Raw genomic sequence first — 23,641 nt, forward strand, 5'->3', positions numbered from 1 at the left:
GGTTTACAATATTAATTACTAAGGGAGTCTCTATAAAATATCCAAAATGTTATTTTTTTTAGCTATATCTTTTCAAATTTGTTCTGATAATGTATAACAATATATTCAAATGTATTCTTTGTCCAAGGCAGAAGAAATTCATTCTGATCACTCTACCACAAACACAACTACTGTTCTGTATGATTCACATAAACAGGAAATATTTGTTACAAGGAACGTGATGCAGTAACATAAATCAAAGTGTTACATGAGAAGAATCCATAGTCTTCATGCCCTTGGAGAAAATCATTACATTGGCTCCTCCCTGATCTCTGGGCACTAACAAAGTTCACTGCATTTATCCAGCTTGGGAAACACAGAGAATTCCTGTCCTGGGTCAATTCAATGGCCCTGGGCTGTCCTCATTCACCCAACCAGTGCCCAGCCCCTCCCAGGGTTATCAGGAATCTCTCAGGCCTGCAGCTATCTACAAAGTTCTAATGATTGGGACTATTACAGAAGCTAGGGAAGGAAGAGAGATATTCTGGGCATTGCTGCATTTATTGGGGTGGGGGCTGTGTGAATACAGGGACTCAGAAAGACAGCAAGAGAGACGGAAATAGGGGCATGGGCAGAAGACTGGCACCTGGGTTGTGATGGTGGAGATAGGCTGGGGCTTGATTTGGGAGGGCAGGAGGGCATGCGTGGGGAGGAATTTTGTGTAATTGTGGGGGAGCGTGCAGATGAGGATGTGACTGGGATTGAGGCTCATATGCGGGGACATAAGAACTTGTGCAGACGTGTTGGACTCAGAAGTTAAGAGAATTGAAATGGAACTGAAGAGATAAAAATTGAGGAATAAAAGAACAGAATTGAGCAACAGCAACTAGGACTTTGGTAGGATTTGAGGTGGAATTATGCATCAGGCTTGGGGCTCAGGCTGGGAGAAAGGAGTTGGGGCTTGTGCACGGGTATGGGGCCTAGCATTTCCTGAAAAGCCTAATATGAAACGGTAGCAACACAGAGAGGAACTGTCAATACAGGGCTGAGTGTAACCTGGGGACCGAAAGACTGTTTGTCCTGGGGACTAATGAAGAACAAGAAGAAGGAGACTGAGAGTTCCAGGAGGAACTAGAAGAACACACAAAAAAAGAGCTTGTTATACCATGAGACATCAGAACTTGTATCAATCGAGGCAATGTCTCGAATCTAATGATTTGGATGTGGTCAATACTCCCAAGGCAGTGGGTATGATCAAGGGCAGGAACCCTGGTCTATGCTCCCTCTCTCTATCTCAGGCCAGTGATCTGGTGCCGGAACCCTTGCTGATACAGATAGGACCACTCGTTATTCCATTCATTGGACTTACCCCTGTGTTTGCACAGCATTTTGATGTAATAGAAAAGATTGGTGCACAAGTTGAATGGAGAAGGAGTTCCTGATTTCCTGATCATGTCACGGATCAACATGGCCCTCCCAAACTTCCACTCGGTGTCTGACTGCGCCTGGATCCGCTGGTAGGTGTCACTCATCATAGCAATTAGCAAGTTAATGAGGACAATCAGGGTCATGACAAGGTACATTCCAAACACAAATCTGACAATGAATTGGGTGAAAGTAGGTGTCCGATGTAATGGAGGTAAAGTGTCTGGATCCACCATACCGAACAGAGCAAAAAATAGTAGGACAGTAATATCCAAAGGGTCTTGGACATCGTAAGAATTGCCTCCTGAATCTGTACCATTTCTGGCAGATGGACTGCCCAGCAGAGCAGGATATACAGGCTGGTAAACTGCTGAAAGTTGCATGGTGAAGGCTACATGGAATAGGGCCAGAATTACTGCGAACCTGGCAAGGTCCTTCATCAGGTCTCGGATGATGACAGCCCAGGGGCCAAAGAGGTGGTGGAATGTCAGGAACTCCAAAAACTGCACAAAGCAAAGTGTCATGGCCACCGCGAGGAAAATGTTTCGGGCAAAGAAGCAATGCAGCCGGTCGTGGTCCCGGAAAGCCAACGCAAGCAGGTGGCAGAAGACGGCAATAGCGGAAAATGCCAGGATGAAAACCCGTATCCATGCCAGTCCTGCCCTCTCGCCAGGGTGTGTCAGTTCCGAGACCAGCATTCCTGAAAGCCAAGCCAATAGGAGCCACTCATTCCAGCCTGGAAGCGTCCGCCCTTCATACGTTGGGCTAAGTGGGGGGTAGACAATGGTTAATATAAATAACACCAGGAGGAAAATGTGAGAAACCAAATGGCTCATGAACTTCATAATTGGGATCCTGTTGAACTGGTGCTTCAATGGAAGGGAGAACATCAGCCAGATCGGGGGGCAAATGAGGAAGACAAAGAACAAAAGGACTATCTTCCAGTGCGCCCACTTCAAGTTCCCGTACCAGACATCGGTCAGGTATTTCTGAACCGCTGGGTGAGCCACCACATCCTTCTGTTCACATTCTATCAACGAGTCCAGCATTGTGGTGCCACGATGGTCTACGGCACGGAGCAAGTATCCGGCACTCCGACAACCAGACGCCACAGTGAGCAGCTCGGCCGCCATGTTTTCACAGTACTTGGCTGCTTCCAAAAGCTCCATGGATCTCTCCTTTTCCTTCAAAGCGGTGATGCCAAAAGCACGGGACAGCTTGATGGCAGTGTCCATGGGGGCAGCTGAGTTCAAGACAAACTCCTCAATGACCTTGTTCCTGTTGAGCTTTCCGCAAACCATGAGGTCAAAGATGAACTGTAAAAGAAATCACACACAACAATTGTGCTGGGTTATTCTGATGGGCAATCCACTACAGAGTACCTAGGGAACTGAAGCATACCGATAATGAATCTTGCAACAGTATAGCATTTTAGTCTTGAGGTCGTTTACACAATGGGACAAGTTGTAGTTTGGCACATATTGTTAAATGTATCATGGCAGATTGGCAGCCTCTCATAATTTTACACAGAATCAAACCATCCTTCTTCATCTAACACCATTTTAATCCTCTCTTCGTCATGTGCTTATCCAGCTTCCTCTTAAATGAATCAAAAGGCCCTCCCTCCACTCCTTGTAGTAGTGTGTCACACGTGCTAACCACTCTCTGGATATAAAGGTTTTTGTCCTGAATCCTGTGTTAGAATTGTATGATTCATTGATAGAATGCCAAACAGCACTGTCTTGTCATACAGTAATAAAAAGGTTGTTTCCCTTTTACATTGAATTGACCTTCTCAGTAATATCCTTTAAACGTCTTCAAAGTTTTATGGGGTGACCTTGATTAGATTAGATTCCCTACAGCATGGAAACAGGCCTTTCAGCCCAACAAGTCCACACCAACCCTATATTTACCCCTGCTTAATGCGCCTAACACTACAGACAATTTAGCATGGCCACCTCACCTGAGGTGCACATCTTTGGATTGTGGGAGGAAACCCATGCAGACACAAGGAGAATGTACAAACTCCACACAGATAGTTGCCAGAGGCTAGAATTGAACCCAGGCCCCTGGTGCTGTGAGGCAGCAGTGCTAACCACTGAGCTACCATGCCTTAGAATAGATTACTTACAGTGTGGAAACAGGCCCTTTGGCCCACCGACCCGCCGAAGTGCAACCCACCCAGACCCATTCCCCTACATTTACCCCTTCATCTAACACTATGGGCAATTTAGCATGGCCAATTCACCTAACCTGCACATTTTTGGACTATGGGGAGGAAACCGGAGCACCCGGAGTAAACCCACACAGACACGGGGAGAATGTGCAAACTCCATATAGTCAGTCACCTGAGGTGGGAATTGAACCCAGGTTGCTGGCTCTGTGAGGTAGCAGTGCTAACCACTGTGCCACCGTGCCACCTTGTAGTCAGTCTCTGCAAACGTGAACAAATGAGTTCCTTTAAATGTTGCTGATGGACACAAGTATTCAAGACAAGATAGAAACAGAAGGAGCAAGGGAGAAAAACTATAGAGAGTTATTATGGTCTGCATACACTCCTGAAGCAGGTTCAATAGCAACTTTCACTAGAGCACCAGGTGAATACTTTAAGGGAACTTCTCTGCATGATGTGAGGAAAAGGCTTTGGACAAATTAGATAGCTCTTTCAATAAAGACATGATGGGTAGATTGACTTCCTCGAGTGCTGTAATATGCAATGATTCTACGAACTATTTCTTATGCTGAATGTGTTGCAAAGTGTAACCAGCATCTCTGAAGGCTGATACAGCAGACGAGTTGCACTCCCACAGTTCTGCATTTCAACTGCTTACCTTGCGATCCTCTGTTAGCTTAAGGGTGATATTATTCTTTCGGATTAAAAAGCTCACCACCTCTTGGTGGTGGTCAGCTGCCGCATACTGTAGGGCAGTCTTTCCTTCCTTACATTCCAGCTTGGGAGAAGCTCCACTTTCCACCAGAAATTGCACCGTATCCAGGTAACCAGACTTGGCTGCAAAATGCAGTGGGGTCCAGCCATTCTAAACAAAGGAGTGGAAATACTCAATTAAATTTAAAATTCTTTCTAACTCAATCTATCTCTCTCCATACTTGTTATGAGCTGCACAATGGGAGATGGCCTGACACACCCTCTGACTTTACTCACTGAGGATGGTTCTCTTTATCACAGTCAATATTTGAATTGAATTAGAATAGAATTGAATTTTCAAAAGCCCATAGTGCCGATAGAGGCCATTCAGCCAATTGAGTTTGCACTGACCCTCCGAAGGGCATCCCACCCAGACCTACCTAATTCCTGTAACCCTGCATTTAGCACAGCCAATCCTCCCATCCTGCACATCATCTTTGGACTGTGGGAGGAAACTGGAGCACCCACAAGAAACCCATGCAGACACAGAGAGAAGGTGCAAACTCCACACAGGCAGTCAGCCAAGGCTGGAGTCAAACCTGGGTTTCTGGACACTGTGAGGTAGCAGTGCTAACCACCGTGCCACCATGCTGCCCGGTGTTTAGTGGAGAATTGCAATGAGAAATTAGGATCCTGTAAAAGCACACATACACACTGTGAAAACATAACTCTTCAATTAAATTCTCTTACTGCTCAGAGACAAAACAAAGAAAAGTTCCAGTCTTCTCAGAACGCGTAATGAGCAGCATAATGTACAATTAGACTAGAACATCATACATTGGAGTTTGTTCATGCCAGAGAGCACGGGGGGTTATAGGAAAATAGGAGAATATTGAATTTCATCTGTATAAACATCAGGTGAGAATGAATTTGTTGTCTGTTTTGCAGTCTGACTGATTTTGAAGTCAGTGTGAACCAAAACTCCTGTTCAAATATAGGCAGTAAATAGAGGCAAGGAAGATCCAAAGTGTTGGGGTCCAGAGTGTCTTGGTTCTCATCACGCACCTTATCTGTGATGTTAATCTCTGCCCCTTGGCCAAGCAGAGCTCGTGCCATCTCGATGTGACCATTAGCTGTTGCCAGGTGCAGGCAGGTGCGTCCTCTTTTGTCTTTGAGGTGCAATTGGGTGGTGGACTTACTCAAGAGGAGCCCGATGACTGCAGTGTGGCCATTCTGCGCTGCGAGGTGGAGGGGCGTGGAACCCTGGAACGAGATGCAGCCGGTCACTACCTTACTCATATGGTCTCCTGCTCAAATGCTTGACCAACACTGTGTAGCCCACACAGTACTACAATAAAAATAGAGATGGTCAACATGCTGGTGGAAATATATTTGTTATAACGTCAACTTGTTCCGGAACACATGCCCCACCTGTTAAAACACATCACCATAGCAGTTACATGTATGTAAGGGCATGGTGACGGCATGAACTCTTCTGTGTTTTCTCCCAATTTAAATGGGAAAATGTTTGCCAAACCTTTTCTAGTAGTGACCATCTCATATTTTAACCACATGGACAGTGAAGGAATATTTGAACAAATATAAGGGATAATGGCTGGGATGTTCTGGTCTCTGGAGCTGTAGAGACCCATTGTACTCCCCAAGATACACGCTGAGTTCCAACAAAACTCCTGATCGATTGGCCACTGCGGAAATTACCAAAACTTTGAACTTCTGTGCCCTGCTCCTTGTGTCTCTTGCAAAAAGTCTCTGAGACTGATCTGCAGCCAGAGACTTTGGATGGTTCCGACATAGTTACCTGATTAATTGTCCTGGGAACATTAGACAGAAAAAAAATCTGTTAGAATTCTTTGAGGAGGTATGGAGCATGCTAGATAAAGGAGAGCCAGTGGATGTGATCGATTTGGATTTCCAGAAGGCCTTTGACAAGGTGCTACACAGAAGGCTGCTAAATACGATTAGAGTCTGTGGTGTTAGGGGTAAAGTAATTACATGATAGAGGATTGGCTGACCGGCAGAAAATACAGTGTGGGGCTAAAGGGGTCCTACTCGGGCCGGCAGCTAGTGGCTAGTAGAGTTGCGCAGAAATCAGTGTTGGGACAACAGCTATTCACGTTATACATTAATGATGTGGACAAAGGAACTGAGGACATTGTTGCTATGTTTGCAGATGACACAAAGGTAAGCAGAAGGACAGATTGTGTTGAGGAGGCAAGGAGGCTGCAGAAGGACTTGGACAGGTTAGGAGAATGGGCAAAGAAGTGGCAGATGGAATACAATGTGGGAAAAAAATGAGGTTATGCACGTTGGTAGGAAGGATAGGCAGACAGACTATTTTCTAAATGGGGAAAGGTTTCGGAAATCTGAAGCACAAAAGAGACTTAAGAGTTCTAGTTCAGGATTCTCTTTAAGGTTAACAGACAGGTTCAGTTGGAAGTTAGAAAGGCAAATGTAATGTTGGCATTCATTTTGAGAGGCCTAGAATACAAGAGCAGGGATGTACTGCTGAGGCTGTATAAGGCTCTGGTCAGATTGCACTTGACATTTTGTGAGTAGTTTTAGGCCCTGTACCTAAAGAAGGCTGTGTTGGCATAGGAGGGGTGTCCAGAGGAGGTTCACAAGAATGATCCCAGGAATGAAGGTCTTGTCATATGAGAAGTGGTTGAGGACTCTGAGTCTGTAATCAATGGAGTTTAGAAGGATGAGGGGGGGATCTCATTAAAACTTTCAGAATATTGGGAGGCCAGAATACTGTGGATATGGAGATGATGTTTCTGCTGCAAGGAAATACATAGATCTGAGGGTATAGCCTCAGAATGAAGAGATAATCTTTAGAACTGAACTGAGGAGGATTTCTTCAGCCAGATGGTGGTGAATCTGTGGAACTCATTGCTACAGAAGGTTGTGGAGGCCAAGTCATTGAGTGTATTCAAGACAGAGTGAAATAGGTTCTTGATTAGTAAGAGGATCAAGGGTTACAAGAAGAAGGCAGGAGAATGAGGTTGAAAAAAATATCAGCCATGATAGAATGCTGGATTGAATAGCCTAATTCTGCTCCTAGATCTGATGGTTTTAAAAAGACCTAGCCCCAGGTCCAGGTCCCCCCGCCCTAAGATGACTGTACAACTGGCTCCCCACAACCACACACAGACCTGGCCCACAATCCCACCTTAACTCTGTTCACTACCTGCTGTCCTAACTAACCCCTCCACCTAACTAACCCCCTGATCTGGGCTGACTCTCTGTGATTCTGAAAATCCCTCCTAAACCAACTTGGTACCAAAGCCCATACCATCTGCCCACACACCCCTACCTACTTTCCATGCACCTGCCAGTCTACTCATCTGTAACAGTAGCCAACCTACCCATCTGCCAGTCTGCTACATCATCCACCCAGTGCCCTACAGACCTGCATTCCTGCAACTTTACCACCTAACCCAACTACCACTTCACCAACTTACCAACTCAAGAACCTACCACCTCATCCATCTACCTCCTCACCTACCTTTCACCTCAGCCACCCACCTATTTACTTCAATTGCCCTACTAACCTGCCCATTCACTCATGTGTATCCTCACATACACCTAATCTCATGTCAGCCTTTTCATGGCCCATATGGTCAAGAGAATTCTTGAACTCTCGAATCTCTAACCAATATCATCAAAACACCAAGCGAGCACTCCCTGTGAGTACTGTGATCAATGAGCAAAACTAAAACTCAAAGTGATCCTAACATACTCTCTCAGGGTCAATCTTTCTGAGGATTGGACCCTGGTGTGTGGATCTGTCAACTAAATATTTCTCTGGAACCAAATGTAAAGATGTGGACAATGTTCTGAGAACAAGTAACGTTGATTTCCTCATGTTACAATATACACGTGACACTAATGATGATTATGTCGTTACAAGATCAAAATTTCTGACATGCCAAAAGCCACACCATGTTAAAGTACCACGGTAATTTACATGATAAATGTAGTTATTAGTTATTTTACCATCCCAAGGACAGAACATGAAGAGACCACCCCAGTAACAATCAAGATTGTTGAGCTGAGAGGTCTCAATGTCTATGAACCCTTCAATTAAACACACAGCCAACAATTAGCAGCAATGTGAAGTTGTTGTGGAGAAAGGCATCCATTTTATTCTCCCAAACACCAAACTATATAAACAAACTGTGACCTGGCTTATAGCTGCAGCAAAGAATAATATTTGTTAAAAGTTTTAGAGAGCAGTGCATCCCTTATTGGAGCCCTGAGTGCAAAGCCCTTTTCCAACAATAACATCCAACCGCAGCAGCCACAGCATTACTTGAAGCTTTGGACAAACTGTGGACATCAAAGCTGGATGGACTGTGAGAAATGATTATGTTTTGCAATGAACTGTACTGGAGAGGGTGCAGAGGAGATTCACCAGGAATACTGTCTGGGATAAAATATCGCAGTTATGAGGAGAGACTGGATCGGCTGAGTTTATTTCCCCTGGAGCAGAGGAGGCCGAGGGGAGGGATCTCATTGATGTACACAAAATTACGAGAGGTATGTCTTTCCCATAGCAGACGTGACTGAGACCAAAGGGCATACGTTTAAGGTGAGGAGCAAGTGGTTTTGAGAAGATATGAGATAGATTTTTTTTCAGGAGGTAGATGGATGTGGTGGGTAGGTTCTTGAGTTGGTAAGTTGGTGAAGTGGTAGTTGGGTTAGGTGGTAAAGTTGCAGGAATGCAGGTCTGTGGTATATATAATATATATATATATATATATATATGGATTGTGCTGCCTGAGAGGATGATGGAGACTATACCATTGCAACATTTAAGAAGCATCTGGGTGAGCACTTAAAATGCCCGGGCACAGTAGGCTTTGGACAAAGTGCAGGTAAATGGGATTAGTGTAGTTTAGTGTTTGCTGGTTGGCATAGAGCTGGTGGGCTGAAGGACCTGTTTCTATGCTGGATGACTCTATGACTATACACTCAGACAAAAGACTTCCTCAAGAAACCTGAAACATCAACCTCAGCAGAGACTGCTAACCACAAGTAAGAACAAATACTGTTGGTGCCAAATCACTGGCTGACTCCACTGGCTGACTCAAAGGGTTAACTTAATAAACAGGAGATCAAGAGAAAGCTCAGTGAAGTGATGGTGAGTTGTTGCAAGTTTTCCCACTGTTGGATATCTTTCTTTCTTTGGAACTGGCAAAAGGCAAGGGTGCTGGGAATAGATAGCAGTGCACTGGATTTCCCGCACTACCTTGGCTCTCTGGCAAAACAGCAGCTACTAGCAGTTTTCTCAACTGTGATGGAGAACACCACATTGTCCAAACTGCTCAAGGTGACAGTAATAGCCCTGTAAAAGCAGGAAAGCCAGCAGCTGGCCCTTGGAGCCTATTTCATTGCTATGTACAACCTTTAAGCTCCTGGAGTGGCTTATTCTTTAAAGGGTTAGCCTTACCACCCACTCATTGCTGGCTTTAGATTACTTACTTACAGTGTGGAAACATGCCCTTCGGCCCAACAAGTCCACACTGACCCTCCAAAGAGCAACCCACCCAGACTCATTCCCCTATCACTACGGGCAATTTAGCATGGCCAATTCACCTAACCTGCACGTTCTTTAGAAGGAAACCAGAGCACCCGGAGGAAACCCGCACAGACACGGGGAGAATGTGCAAACTCCACACAGACAGTTACCTGAGGCAGGAATTGAACCCAGGTCTCTGGCACTGTGAGGCAGCAGTGCTAACCACTGTGCCACCATGCCACCTGCTATGGTTAGGCTATGCTGTTGCTGTGATGGCACTTTAAAAAGGGGTAAGTTTGGTCTTTCTCCACTCCCACTCCAGATGCTCAGTGCTCTGATAAGGCTGTTTGTGGGACTATTCTACTGCAACTCTGAGAGATACTTGCTCATTGTGACAATGTATGCCACTATGGACAGGAGTCATCTGTGCAGCACTGGTTCCATCACTGTGAATAATATGAATTGTATATAATGTGAATAATGTGACAAGGTGAACTGTAAATTGTTATTTGTATATTGCAGAAGCATATATCAGAAATAGCCAATGGGTAAGTCAGACTGTCCGGCATGATTTTCCATTGTTTAATGAATGGATGAAATTCTGAATATATGCTCGTGTAGCATTCTAAAACCTGCTCTATAACAGGAAACAAGGGACTCTGCTCTGAACACTAATTCACATAATGCCAAGGAAGACTTGCAGTGTTAATGGGCTGTACCTCTCTCTCTTATGTTTTGAAACTGACCTTTAAGAAATTTGGAACATTTTCAAGTTAATGTTAATTGCAACTATAAATCAAATAAAAAATGTGGTCAGCTGTTTCATTCCAACGTAGATTCGGAGAATTGTTTATGTGTGTACTGGGACGTATTTGTATGTGCATGTGTGTGAGAATGTTCAAGTGAATGAAATTGTAATCATAACTTGGAAAGACCCTATAATGTTAAGCTAATTGAATGGAAGCAGAACAACAGCTTCTCAAAGACAGAAAGGTTTTTCTTTCAAGCAAAAGTAAATGAGAATTTCTGAAATGAAACATAATTCTTTCCCCCTCTAACGCCATCCAACCCTCGATCAACAACTGACATTAATAAACTTGATATTTCTGTTGTTATTCCATTGCCTCCTCTTTAACTGTAATACCTGCACTGCCCTCCTCTTTTGTGAAGACAGATGTCAAGGGTTAAACTAAATAGGGCACTGCGGTTCCCTCCACCATCTCTGGATGAAGTATGAATGGGGAGAAACCCACTCAGGATGCTTCCAGGCACCCAACCGCAGCAACGTCAATTGTCCCAAGATGTCCCATCTCAGGACCCTTTGAGAGGTGCCTGCCATTCAGATTAGTCTCCAACTCTGTAGTCTCTGAGTGATATGGAGGGGGTGGTTTCAGCAGATTCAGGTTCAAGAGATTTAGGGAAAGGTGAAAGGAAGGAGCATGATTTTCAGGCATGGAGGCTTCCATCGATGGACCCCAGGGATTAGAAATGGAGTTATCCTCCCTGCTTGCCTGACTCCAGCTTGTGCAGTTAAAACTAAAAGAATGAGGCCCTTAAGTGGCAACTAATTGGCCACTCAGGGCATCAATCAGATAGATCGAGGTGGGTAGGTAGGCTGGAGGAATGCCAGCTGACAGATTTTACAAAGCCTGCATCTAATGTGTTTGTTGAGAATCATTCCACCCCTTCCACCTTCACACGCGGATTATCTTCCCATTCCCTATTTTTGTTTATTCACTCATGAATATATGGAAGTAGTTAGCTGCGCCAACCTTTATTGCCTGTCCCAGGTTAGAAACATGGAAGGCAGAAGCAGGAGTAGGCCATTCAACCCTTTGAGCCCGCTCCATCATTCAATGTGATGATGGTTGATCATCCAACTCAGTACCCTGGTCCCACCATCTCCCCACAGCCATGGATCCCTTTAGTTCTAAGAAGCATATCTAACCCCTTCTTGAAAAAAAGTCAACGTTCTGCATGGTTCCTGTATTAAAGAGGTTCAAGGAACCAGATTCTGGGTTTATCTATCCTTTCATAGAGGAACCAGGTAGCTCAGTTGACTAGATGGATGGTTTGTGATGTAGAGAGATACCAACAGTGTGGGTTCAATTCCTGTACTGGCTAAGGTTACCACGAAGGACTCTCCTTCTCAATCTTACTCCTCACTTGAGGTGTAGTAACCCTCAGGTTAAAACCACTCTAATGGGAGAGCAAGACTATCGTGACTTTATCTTACATTGCTTCCTTTAGCCCTAACTATAAGATACGGGAGCAAATTTAGGCCATTCAGCCCATCAAGTCTGCTCTGTTTTTCGGTCATAGATGATATGGTCTCAACCCTACTGACCTGACTTCTCCCTGTAACCTTTAATTTCCCCTTACTAATCAAGAACCTATCTATTCCTGCCTTAAATACACTTAATGACTCAGCCTCCACAGCCCTATGTGACAGATTCACCACCCTCTAGCTGAAGAAATTCCTTCTTATCTCAGTTCTACAAGGCTGTCCCTTCATTAAGGCCAAGCCCTCAGGTCCTAGTCTCTCCTACTTCAGAAGATATCTTCGCCATGTCCAGTCTATCCAGATCTTTCAGTATGCTATGTTTCAATGAGATTCCCTCCTCATCCTTCCGAAATCCATCCAGCACAGAGCCAGGGTCCTGAACTGCTCCGTACATGACAAAATCTTCATCCTTGGAATCATTCTCTAGCCTTGCAAGGCCAGAACATCTCTCCTTAGATATGGTGCCCAAAACTGCTCACAATATTCCAAATGCAAATTACTTTAAACTCTTCCAGTTCATAGTACAAGTACTCATCTGATGACATGATCTTAAAAGAGAAAGGGGTGTACTTTAAAAAAGGAACTTGAAAAACAAAAGAGAGGAGAAAAAAAAAACTGAATTTCAAAATTAAGTTGTTCAAATCATTGAGGGTTAATGTGGAGGATTTGTCTCCAATAACAGAAGGATGAGTAAGCAGAATATTAACCAACAGGCAAGATGGAACCATTTGGGGTTGTTTCCTCTGGAACATATGAGGCTGAGTGAAGATTTTAATTGATAAAATGATGAAGGACCTATTAAGAATGGCTGAGAAGGATCTTTTTGACATTGGGGTCAATGAGCAAGGAGTGTGTTTTAAAGTGCTTGGTGGAAGAATCAGAAGGGAGATAAGGAGAAATGTTATCATCCAGAGAGTAATGGGGTGTTAGGAACTCACTATCTGAAAACAAGTGGAAAGCACCTGAATTGTTGAAATTGCTGAAACCTGCAGGCTGCAGACCAGGAGTTGCAATGAGGGTTCAAGCAGGAAGACTTTTCTTTAACCAGCTCAGTCACAATGAACTGAATGGCATCCTATTGTATCATATAGCTTTAAGGTCCTATGAGTTAAAAATATCAGTCATTCCACATCAGCAATGAGGGTCTTTACATAGAAATATAGTAACATAAAAATAGGTGCAGAAGTAGGCCATTTTGCACTTTGAGCCTGCACCACCATTCATAGAGTTACAGAGATGTACAGCACGGACACAGACCCTTCGGTCCAATCTGTCCATGCTGACCAGATATCCCAACCTAATTTGGTCCCATTTGCCAGCACCCAGCCCATATCCCTCCAAACCCTTCCTATTCATATACCTATGCATACCCATTTTAAATGCTGTAATTGTACCAGCCTCTATCACTTGCTCTGGCAGCTCATTCCATACATGGACCATCCTCTGTGTGAAAAAGTTGTCCCTTAGGTCCCGTTTATGTCTTTCCCCTCTCACCCTAAACTTACGCTCTCTAGTTCTCGATTCCCCCACTTTGTCTATTTATCCTATCTATGCTCCTCAGCCTTTGACGCTCCAGGGAAAACAGCCCCAGCCTATTCAGCCTCTCCCTATGGCTCATATTCCTATTCAATATGATCATGGCTGATTATGCAATGTCAGTATCCCATTCTCACTTTCTATTCACAACTTTTGATCCCTTTAGCTACAAGGGCCACATCCAGCTCCCTCCTGAATATATCTAACAAATTGGCCCGAACAGCTTCCTGTGGGAGAGTATTCCACGGGTTCGCAACTCTCTGAGTGGAGAAATTCTTCCTCATCTCAGTCCTGAATGGCTTACCCTTTATTCTTAGACTGTGACCCATATTTCTGGACTTCCCCAACATCGGGAACTTTCTTCCCGCATTCAGCCTGTCCAGTCCCATCAGGATTTTATATGTTTCTGTGAGATCTCTCTACATCCTTCTAAATTCCAGTGAGTACACGCCCAGTTAATCCAGTCTTTCCTCATATGTTAGCTCTGCCATGCCGGGAATCAGTCTGGTGACTCTTTGGTGGACACTGTCAATGGCAAGAATATCCTTCCTCAGACTAGGAGACCAAAACTGCACCTAATTTTCAAGGTGAGGCCTCACCACGGCCCTATACGCATTTTCTTCTTTATAACTGCAGCAAGATATCCTTACTCCGACATTCAAATCCTCTCACTATGAAGACCAGTATGCCATTAGCTTTCCTCACTACCTGCTGCACCTGCATGCAGTGACTGTTCCATCATGACACCCAGGTCTCGTTGCTCCTCACTTTTTCCTAAATTGCCACCATTTGAATCTTATATGTGGGTGTGAAGAATTACTCCCCCTTGGAACAGAAAGGGTTAAAGGCCGAGCTGATATATGTGTTCAAAACTATGAAGGGATTTTGATAGCAGGAGGCCAATAAGTAGAGAACATGAATTTAAGTTAACTGGCAAATAATCCATAGAAAAGTTGAAAATAAATCTTTTTCAGCAGCAAGTTATTACAATCTTGAAAATACTGGCTGAAAGCATGATGCATGCAGATTTAATCATCGCTTTTAAAAGAAAACCAGATACATATTTGAAAAGGGAGTGTGTGGGCTACAGGAAAACAGCATTTGACTAAAGGCAATATATAAATTTAAGTTGTTGTTTTGCCATTCAATTCAGCAAAATCTCTTGTAATGTTAAGAACCACTACGAATTATCCCAGGTGTTTCAATAGTCCCAGCATTCTGAGTCTCATCTAATAACCAAGCTTTCCCATTCTTGCAAATATCCTGCTGCATCTACACTGTGTCAAATCATATATAGAGATCTCTGCTGTTGACTGAATAAGGGTGGTGCCTCTATATACCACTTCAAAAGCAAATGATAGGCAGGACTGGTCTCTTTAATCCATGAGTGTCCATTCCAGCTCCACAGTGGAAACACAGCTTTTGAATGAAGTGAAGGTGAACAGGTCAACACAAGGTTGAAAGAGGACCTCACCAATTTCATCCAGAGAGTACAAGCCCTGCCCCTTTCCTGTAGGCCTCTCCATGTTTAGACAGGAAATATTCTGGAGATGATCTTTCCTCAACGAACCAATGGAAGCTGGTAGCCCGATGGGGGAACACAGCAAAGGAAAGTAACTTCTGCAGGTGCATAGTCACCTACAGATGTGAGCAGAGAGGCTCGTGCCTCCACCTTTTGAATGAGATGCTCTTACACTAACCCCACATTTTCTAGGTATCACAGACCCCAAAGGATTGGTAGGGAAAGGGCAGCTCTGAGTTAGCCTTAAAACCACTAAGATAAACATAAAGCTATGTAGTTCAGAATCATCAAATTAAGAACAACCATAGGAACAAATACATTTACACATAAATTATTTAAAAAAAACATTTAAATAGCAATGTTAATGAAAAATAAAATAACAGAAATAGAAGAAAAATGTTGGCAAAAAGAGCAAGGATGAGTACAGCACAAGGAACAATTATATTAAACATTTTAGAAATACTTTACATCTTTCATGGGCATTGTGCATGCACTTTCACAGAAAATAACTGGCTCAGAAGCACTAACATTTCAACATTTCAGTGCAACCTGATGGTAAAGAATTTCAATGAAATTGTTTCTGCTTCATAAATAATGATCTGTAAAGAGCACCGACACTCATATACTGCCTTCCACAATTTCAGGACAACTCAAAACACATCAATGCAGTACCTTGGAAGCGTAGTCACTACTGCAGTGTAGAAAACAACATGATTATACAGCTCATGATAAATCGAAAAGGTAATTGTACAACCTTTTTGTTAAAGCTACTTGCAACTGGATGATTTCTTTACGGGATTAGATATTTGATTCAACGTTATTGACATAGGAGTTTTGATTTATTGAGCCAAATTGTGATTTTTAAATTACTGTATAACTCCTCTTTTATCTTCAGCAGCAGTGTTATAGACCCTGTGCAGGACTTTGAAAATAATTTAATTGACAATCCTCCATTTTACGAAACTTTCAACCTGGCAGCCAAATTATTCCCAGTCGTTTATTTTTCTCTAATCACTGAAGAACTTTAATATGTTTCAAAAAAAAAATAGCTTCCGAGACCAATTCATTCTTTGTGAGGAAATGAGTCACAGTATCAAGTGCCTGCTTTACTATCATGTTCCCACAATCACTGGTTGACGTCACTTGTTTTGAACCAGTTGTTAAATGGTTGCTGCATCCTGTACAGAACAATCTCATAGCCATCCAGAAAAATGGAGGAGTCACCCTCAGATATGGAACTCCTTATCTACTTTGAGCAGCTAAGTATAAACTTTCCGACAATGTCAATCATTGTTGATATTGTTATTCAGTCAACTGGGGTAAAAATTTAAAAAAAAATCCTTGGTCTTACAGAACTTAAGCATTGCCAAACAGAGGCATGAAGTTGAGCTTTTGTCATCTTGCACTCATCAGGACTAGAACACTGGAATAGACTTTGAAAAGGGGTACCAATTTATACAGCATCAGAAGAACATGTTGGTCTTTTGGGCCATTATTGGCATGGAGATGCACCAGGAACAACTAATTTTCAATCTCAGTTCTCACACCAGGAAGGTAGACCTTGGTTTCTCAAGGCATTATCAAGGGAATGAAGTAGAGTTTGGCAGTCTCCATTACCCCTTTCTTTTCACAAAATAGAAAGGATGCTATTTATATACATTGAAGATGATCCTGCGTGTTAATATATACAGGCAACGCATCACAGTCCAAACCCGACTGATAATCTTAGTTACCGGTATAATTTTTGACATAGTTTGGATATTTAATAAATGCTGTCCAATAGCAGAATTGCACTGAATGTTAGACAAAGTATTCTGAGGATTACAGACACAGGCTGGTTGAGCAAATCCTCAGTGGGATGCAGTATGCCCATTGTTTGAATGTACATCCTACATAGCCAATAACACACCAGTCCGAAAACTCAGAAACCACATTACTCATTTCATTGGTCTGATGGTAGCATCCTGTAAGTAGATTTACTGAAATTGTAATGGTGTAAGATAGCTAACCTCACCTGTCAAAGACTCATATAATCAGTGAAGAGACCATTCAGCCCATTGACTCTGCACTGACCCTCTGAAGAGCATCTCACCCAGACCGCCCTCTCCACCCATCCAATACCCTTAAACCCTCATTTACCACAGTTAACCTACCTAGCCTGCACATCCCTAGACACTACAGGCAATTTAGCATGGCCAAACACCCAAACAGCACATCTTTGGACTGTGGGAGGAAATCCATGCAGACACGGGGACAATGTAAACTCCACACAGACATCACTCGAGGGTGGAATCGAACCTGGGTACCTTATGCTGTGAGGCAGCAGAGCTAACCATTTTGGATCAAGTATTTGTGACAACTTCCCATTGGACCAAGGTCTTTCTAGTGTATATTTGCAAACAAACTAATAAAGCTAAAGTTAGACACAGCTCAAGGATCAATTGTGTTTTGATGTGAGATGAGCTAGAACAGAGTAAGCTTGATGTGAAGTGCCCAAATTATTCTTTTTCATTTAATCTATTTATGCCTCTACATTTCCTCAATATATAATCACAGCATAACCAATGCCTATTTAAAATACACACACACTTAGGCAAATGTTATATAGGTTTATGCTATATTGTTATTATTATTTGGGAACTTGGGTTCAACAATGGAGAAAATTGATTTTAATTGTTCAGTCATGTGGAACATCTTTGGACCTGTTGTTCTTTAAAGGTCACATTGAACATTCAGTTTCAAACAGCATATACCCAAACATCATGCAAATTCAGCAAAATGGCCAGCAAGCCATCTGAGGAGATAACCGCTAAGGTGTCTGAAGCAAGTTTCTGGAGAGGGAAGAGGTCTAACACAACAGAGGTGCTGCTATGAACAGTGACCAAGCTGTCAGAACTGGGCAGAACTCCTGCAAAGCTTAGAGGACAGTGAGAGGAAAGCCCCAGAGCAGAAAGCTATGAGCATGTCAGAAAGGAAGACATCCTACATGGCTGTTGAAATGATGAGTTTAGGGAATTCTTATTAGTAATAAGTGAGCTGGTTAGTAGTTTTGTTTTAAGAGACCTGAGGACCATAAGAGCAAAAGGAGCCAAAATAGGTCAGCCAGCCCATTGAGTCTGCTCCACCATTCAATGAGATCATGGGTGATTTGATAATCCTCAACTCCACTTCCCTGCCTTTTCCTTTTAACTTTGGGAGACACGTCAATGATAGAAAATAACAAAAATAGTGACTGCGCAAGAATTGACTGTAAGAAACTGGTTTCAACTCTGCCAACTGAACAAGAAGCTTAATGTGGAGATTGGGGTGACCCCTCACTGAAGTTGGACAGCCTGTGAGGGGACTGTTGAGATACAGGAATGGATTTTTTTTTGTGAAATTATTCCAATAGATCTGTTGGGGCAGAAGTGCTTATGGTAAATTCATGAGCAAGTACATGTTTTCTGTCCTTTTTTTTAAGATGTGGGTCATTTGATAAGTCTGATTAGGAAGTATAGGAACCTGAATTTTATATTGTGAGCCTTTGCCACAAATGCTTGAGTAGTCTCTAGTCTCTTGAGCATTTGTTTATACCCTAAAGAAAGATTTCTGAGGAATGTATATGACTAAGGAGAGAAAATAACAAGTCATTCAAATTTAATTTCATATTCCATTGTAATTCATTGTTCATTAAGTGGTTTAGATGTCCTGAGGATATGGTAAATGCTATATTAACACTTGGTTTATTTCGCTTTTCAATTCCATAATGCCTTCATGTAAATCAGTCTCTTCATGTATCCACTAAAAAATTTGCCCTCAATTGACTTATCCCCATAAAAGGAACTTAAATTGGTTTAATAATTCCTACTGTGAATATTGAGAGAGAAAACCAACACAGACTGAAACAGTCTTTATTAATAAACGCGAGAATACTAAAGCATTTCATGTTTTCAATAACCTTTTTGCCCTTCCACATTGTCTTTGTCCTATCTCCATTCATCTGTTGCACTCAAATCCTCATCCATCCTTTGTTAGAACTGGCATGGTTAGTGCAAGCCATTTCTGGCCAGTCTCTTACACTCTACCTTCAGTAACCTTGGTGTCATAAATCTTTGCTTCTTAGCTTGGACCAAGTCTAATTCACCTGTCACTTCTGTGCTACATTAATTTCTATGCAAGCAATGTCTTGATTTTAAAATCCCATGTTCTAGTTTTCAATCTTATACATTCAGTGATTTCACTACAGTGAAAGTGGATAACTTTTATGAAGCAGTAAATGGCACAAACACATATTCAGTCAACAAAGTTGGCCATCTTACCTGTAAGCTGGTTTGAGTGTCCACCTGAACCCCTGGGTAGTTCAGCAGAAGTCGTACCAAGTTCTCATGCCCAGACTGTGCTGCCAGGTGTAATGGTGTGTACCCTGACTGAAACAGCGATAATAAAGTCTTTAGCCCCAGATTCACCTGGATTTCCATAACACTGAGTGAGCAATTATTCCTTTGTTTTGCAATTGTCACCCGAGGGAAAATGACCAATTATAACTTACTTATCGAGGGTCCATATTTCCTAAAAGAAGGCAACCCAATTTTTCAAGCAATTCTCTGACTAATTCAGAAAATAACTCTTGAAGTCCTCGCCAGTGAATCTCTCAAACAAATGTGGATTTCTGCTTTTGCAAAGTTGCCAGAAATATGCAACCAAAGTTAGAGTGGTTGATTGAGTTAAACTCAAACCCTTCTGTAGAGATTCATCGCCACTGTGTACAGAACAAACAGAGCTTCCTGTGTAAAGCAGTTGGGGTAACTTCAACCTGAAATATTAATTTATGAAGCGAATGGCTAAAGACAATAATGTCTTTAGCCCCAGATTCACCTGGATTTCCATAACACTGAGTGAGCAATTATTCCTTTGTTTTGCAATTGTCACCCGATGGAAAATCAGGGAGGTAAAATTTAAAACACAAACACATCCAAAAAAATAGTCTAAATGTGAGGGAGGACCAAATCCAGCAAGGTCTGGATGAATGATTAAGCGGTTTATAAATACAATTAATTTGTTTTATTTTGGATCAGAGTGCACCTGGTCATGAGTTTTGCCATTTTATGAGGAGTATTTCTCAGATGTGACACAATGCAGAGTTCCTTACATTGCACAATTGCTGCCATATCCTTGCAACTTACTCCACTGCACAATTTTAAACACTTGAGCAGAACTGAAGGATTTACACCAACTCTGGAACTTAATGTACACTCATTACCAGTAGCAACAATGATTTACTGCTTCAGAGTCTGTATTGGATAGTTTCTAGTGGCCCCTTACTGTCTGCTGTCGGCTGATCCTGTATCTGCCTTCAGGGCTGAACTCAACTGAGGCGATATCCTTACACTTTAATCATTTGCTTAAACAAAAAGACTCACTTGTAATAAAAGCTTTGATCAGAAGCCCAAAGCACTGAATCATAGGAGGACAAGGAGGCCATTCAGCCCCTTGATCGTCATGGTTGATCTGTATCCTATGTTGGCTCTGTATCCTTTTACACCTTTGGCAAATGAAAATCTAGCAATTTCTGACAAACAACTTAACTGCTGCCTCTTGTGGGAGAGAATTCTTTCCCGTCTTTGAATTTTTATCCTTTGCAAGAAAGATGCGTCTTAGTTTCTCTCCTAATGGCTTGGTTCTGGCTTGAAGGTTATTTTCCACTGCCCTCAAATTCTAAGCTAACAGAGAAAGTTTTCCTATGTCTATCCAATTGATTTCTTCGAAAATCATGACCGCTTCCATCAATGTACATCATAACTTTCTATCCTGCAGGGAATACAAGCTTAATTGAAACAAATCCCTCCATGATTTAATCCTTGGAGCCCTTGTAATAAAACTGATTTTTTTTTGTTTATTCACTGCTCCATTCTACATCCTCAGCTGAAAAGTTGCTGCTATATGGATTCACTACATAAAAATTAAAAAAAAACGAGGTGCTTGTGGATGTCTAACATGAGTGCTGTGAAAGTTTTAAATAGTTTTAAAAAGCTAAAACAGTTTAAAAGTTAATGTTTTTTTATTGTTCATATCTGTTAACTCTTCCCAATGTGAGAAGAATGTCAACTCTTATACCTCGGTTGTCGGCTCCTTCATCAGTTGTCCCTCACTGGTGGACTTTGGAGTCTCACTGCGTATGGTTGCTGGTACCTTGGTTAGAATCTCCCGCACAAAATCCATCTGGCCAAAATGTGCAGCCACATGAAGAGCAGTGAATCCAGTCTTCAAAGAAGGAAAATGAATTTGATTAGATAAAGAGGCACTTGAGTTTCAGGGAGTGCCATCTCATGTATGTGAGTGCACTAAACTGCTACACCTGACAAAATGATCTAAAATGAAATAAACCTCAAGATGATGAAGCCATTGAATGATGAAATCACTGGCAAATTACTTACAGGACTTTCAGACGTTTGTGGGCAAATATAAAAAGATTTAATGTTGCTTCTGAAGATATATTGGACTTTTACATTCAAGGTAAGAATACAATCCTTTTAATTCTGCTTCCACATGATTGGATTTCCATATTGAATACGGTGTAAATGCACTCCTGTAGATTGCAGATAGTTTGTCACACATTAAATGGCTGGTGGTAAACAAATATAACTCTATTCTCCTTCAAATCATTCCTGTTTTGGGAAAATTGGCAGAGTTAAAAGTGTTCTTAAAGGCTCCTGCATCAAATCTGCCAAACTCCACTTGAATTTTGAATTACAGAATCATTGAGTCATAGAAACAGACCCTTTGGTCCTACTAGTCTGCACCAACCAGATATCCTCAGCTGATTGAGTCCCATTTATCAGCAATTTGCCCATATACCTCTACATCCTTCCTATTCATATACCCATCCAGATGCCTTTTAAATGTTGTAATTGTACCAGCCTCCACCACTTCCTCTGGCAGCTCATTCCATACATGCACCACACTGCATGAAAATGTTGACTCTCGCTTCCTGTGTAAAGCAGTTGGGGTAACTTCAACCTGAAATATTAATTTATGAAGCGAATGGCTAAAGACAATAATGTCTTTAGCCCCAGATTCACCTGGATTTCCATAACACTGAGTGAGCAATTATTCCTTTGTTTTGCAATTGTCACCCGATGGAAAATGACCAATTATAACTTACTTATCGAGGGTCCATATTTCCTAAAAGAAGGCAACCCAATTTTTCAAGCAATTCTCTGACTAATTCAGAAAATAACTCTTGAAGTCCTCGCCAGTGAATCTCTCAAACAAATGTGGATTTCTGCTTTTGCAAAGTTGCCAGAAATATGCAACCAAAGTTAGAGTGGTTGATTGAGTTAAACTCAAACCCTTCTGTAGAGATTCATCGGCACTGTGTACAGAACAAGCAGGGCTTCCTGTGTAAAGCAGTTGGGGTAACTTCAACCTGAAATATTAATTTATGAAGCGAATGGCTAAAGACAATAATGTCTTTAGCCCCAGATTCACCTGGATTTCCATAACACTGAGTGAGCAATTATTCCTTTGTTTTGCAATTGTCACCCGATGGAAAATCAGGGAGGTAAAATTTAAAACACAAACACATCCAAAAAAATAGTCTAAATGTGAGGGAGGACTAAATCCAGCAAGGTCTGGATGAATGATTAAGCGGTTTATAAATATAATTAATTTGTTTTATTTTGGATCAGAGTGCACCTGGTCATGAGTTTTGCCATTTTATGAGGAGTATTTCTCAGATGTGACACAATGCAGAGTTCCTTACATTGCACAATTGCTGCCATATCCTTGCAACTTACTCCACTGCACAATTTTAAACACTGAGCAGAACTGAGGGATTTACAACCAACTCTGGAACTTAATGTACACTCATTACCAGTAGCAACAATGATTTACTGCTTCAGAGTCTGTATTGGATAGTTTCTAGTGGCCCCTTACTGTCTGCTGTCGGCTGATCCTGTATCTGCCTTCAGGGCTGAACTCAACTGAGGCGATATCCTTACACTTTAATCATTTGCTTAAACAAAAAGACTCACTTGTAATAAAAGCTTTGATCAGAAGCCCAAAGCACTGAATCATAGGAGGACAAGGAGGCCATTCAGCCCCTTGATCGTAATATCACAGATAACAGCTATAATTGGGGTAATATCACAGATAACAGCTATAATTGGGGATAATATCACAGATAATAGTTATAATTGGGGTAATATCACAGATAACAGCTATAATTGGGGTAATATCGCAGATAACAGCTATAATTGGGGTAATATCACAGATAACAGCTATAATTGGGGTAATATTACAGATAACAGCTATAATTGGGGTAATGTCACAGATAACAGCTATAATTGGAGATAATATCACAGATCCCACAGTCCAAAGATGTGCAGGGTCAGGTGAATTGGCCATACTAAATTGCCCGTAGTGTTAGGTAAGGGGTAAATGTAGGGGTATGGGTGGGTTTCACTTCGGCGGGTCGGTGTGGACTTGTTGGGCCGAAGGGCCTGTTTC

At 42.1% G+C, this 23,641-nt stretch overlaps 1 protein-coding gene across 1 annotated transcript in view; it reads right to left on the reverse strand.

Annotated features, from left to right (window-relative positions):
• trpn1 (transient receptor potential cation channel, subfamily N, member 1) overlaps positions 1 to 23,641 on the reverse strand; it is a 221,600-nt gene that overhangs the window by 38,792 nt on the left and 159,167 nt on the right. Inside the window, exons 23-26 of the mRNA XM_043687825.1 lie at positions 19,453 to 19,560; positions 5,336 to 5,533; positions 4,236 to 4,442; positions 1,349 to 2,720 (exon numbers count right to left, since the gene is read on the reverse strand). Coding sequence (XP_043543760.1) covers positions 1,349 to 2,720; positions 4,236 to 4,442; positions 5,336 to 5,533; positions 19,453 to 19,560 — 1,885 coding nt within the window. The remainder of the gene's footprint in view (positions 1 to 1,348; positions 2,721 to 4,235; positions 4,443 to 5,335; positions 5,534 to 19,452; positions 19,561 to 23,641) is intronic.

This window comes from Chiloscyllium plagiosum, chromosome 4, assembly GCF_004010195.1.
Source record: "Chiloscyllium plagiosum isolate BGI_BamShark_2017 chromosome 4, ASM401019v2, whole genome shotgun sequence".
In the NCBI taxonomy this organism is placed as follows: Eukaryota; Metazoa; Chordata; class Chondrichthyes; order Orectolobiformes; family Hemiscylliidae; genus Chiloscyllium; species Chiloscyllium plagiosum.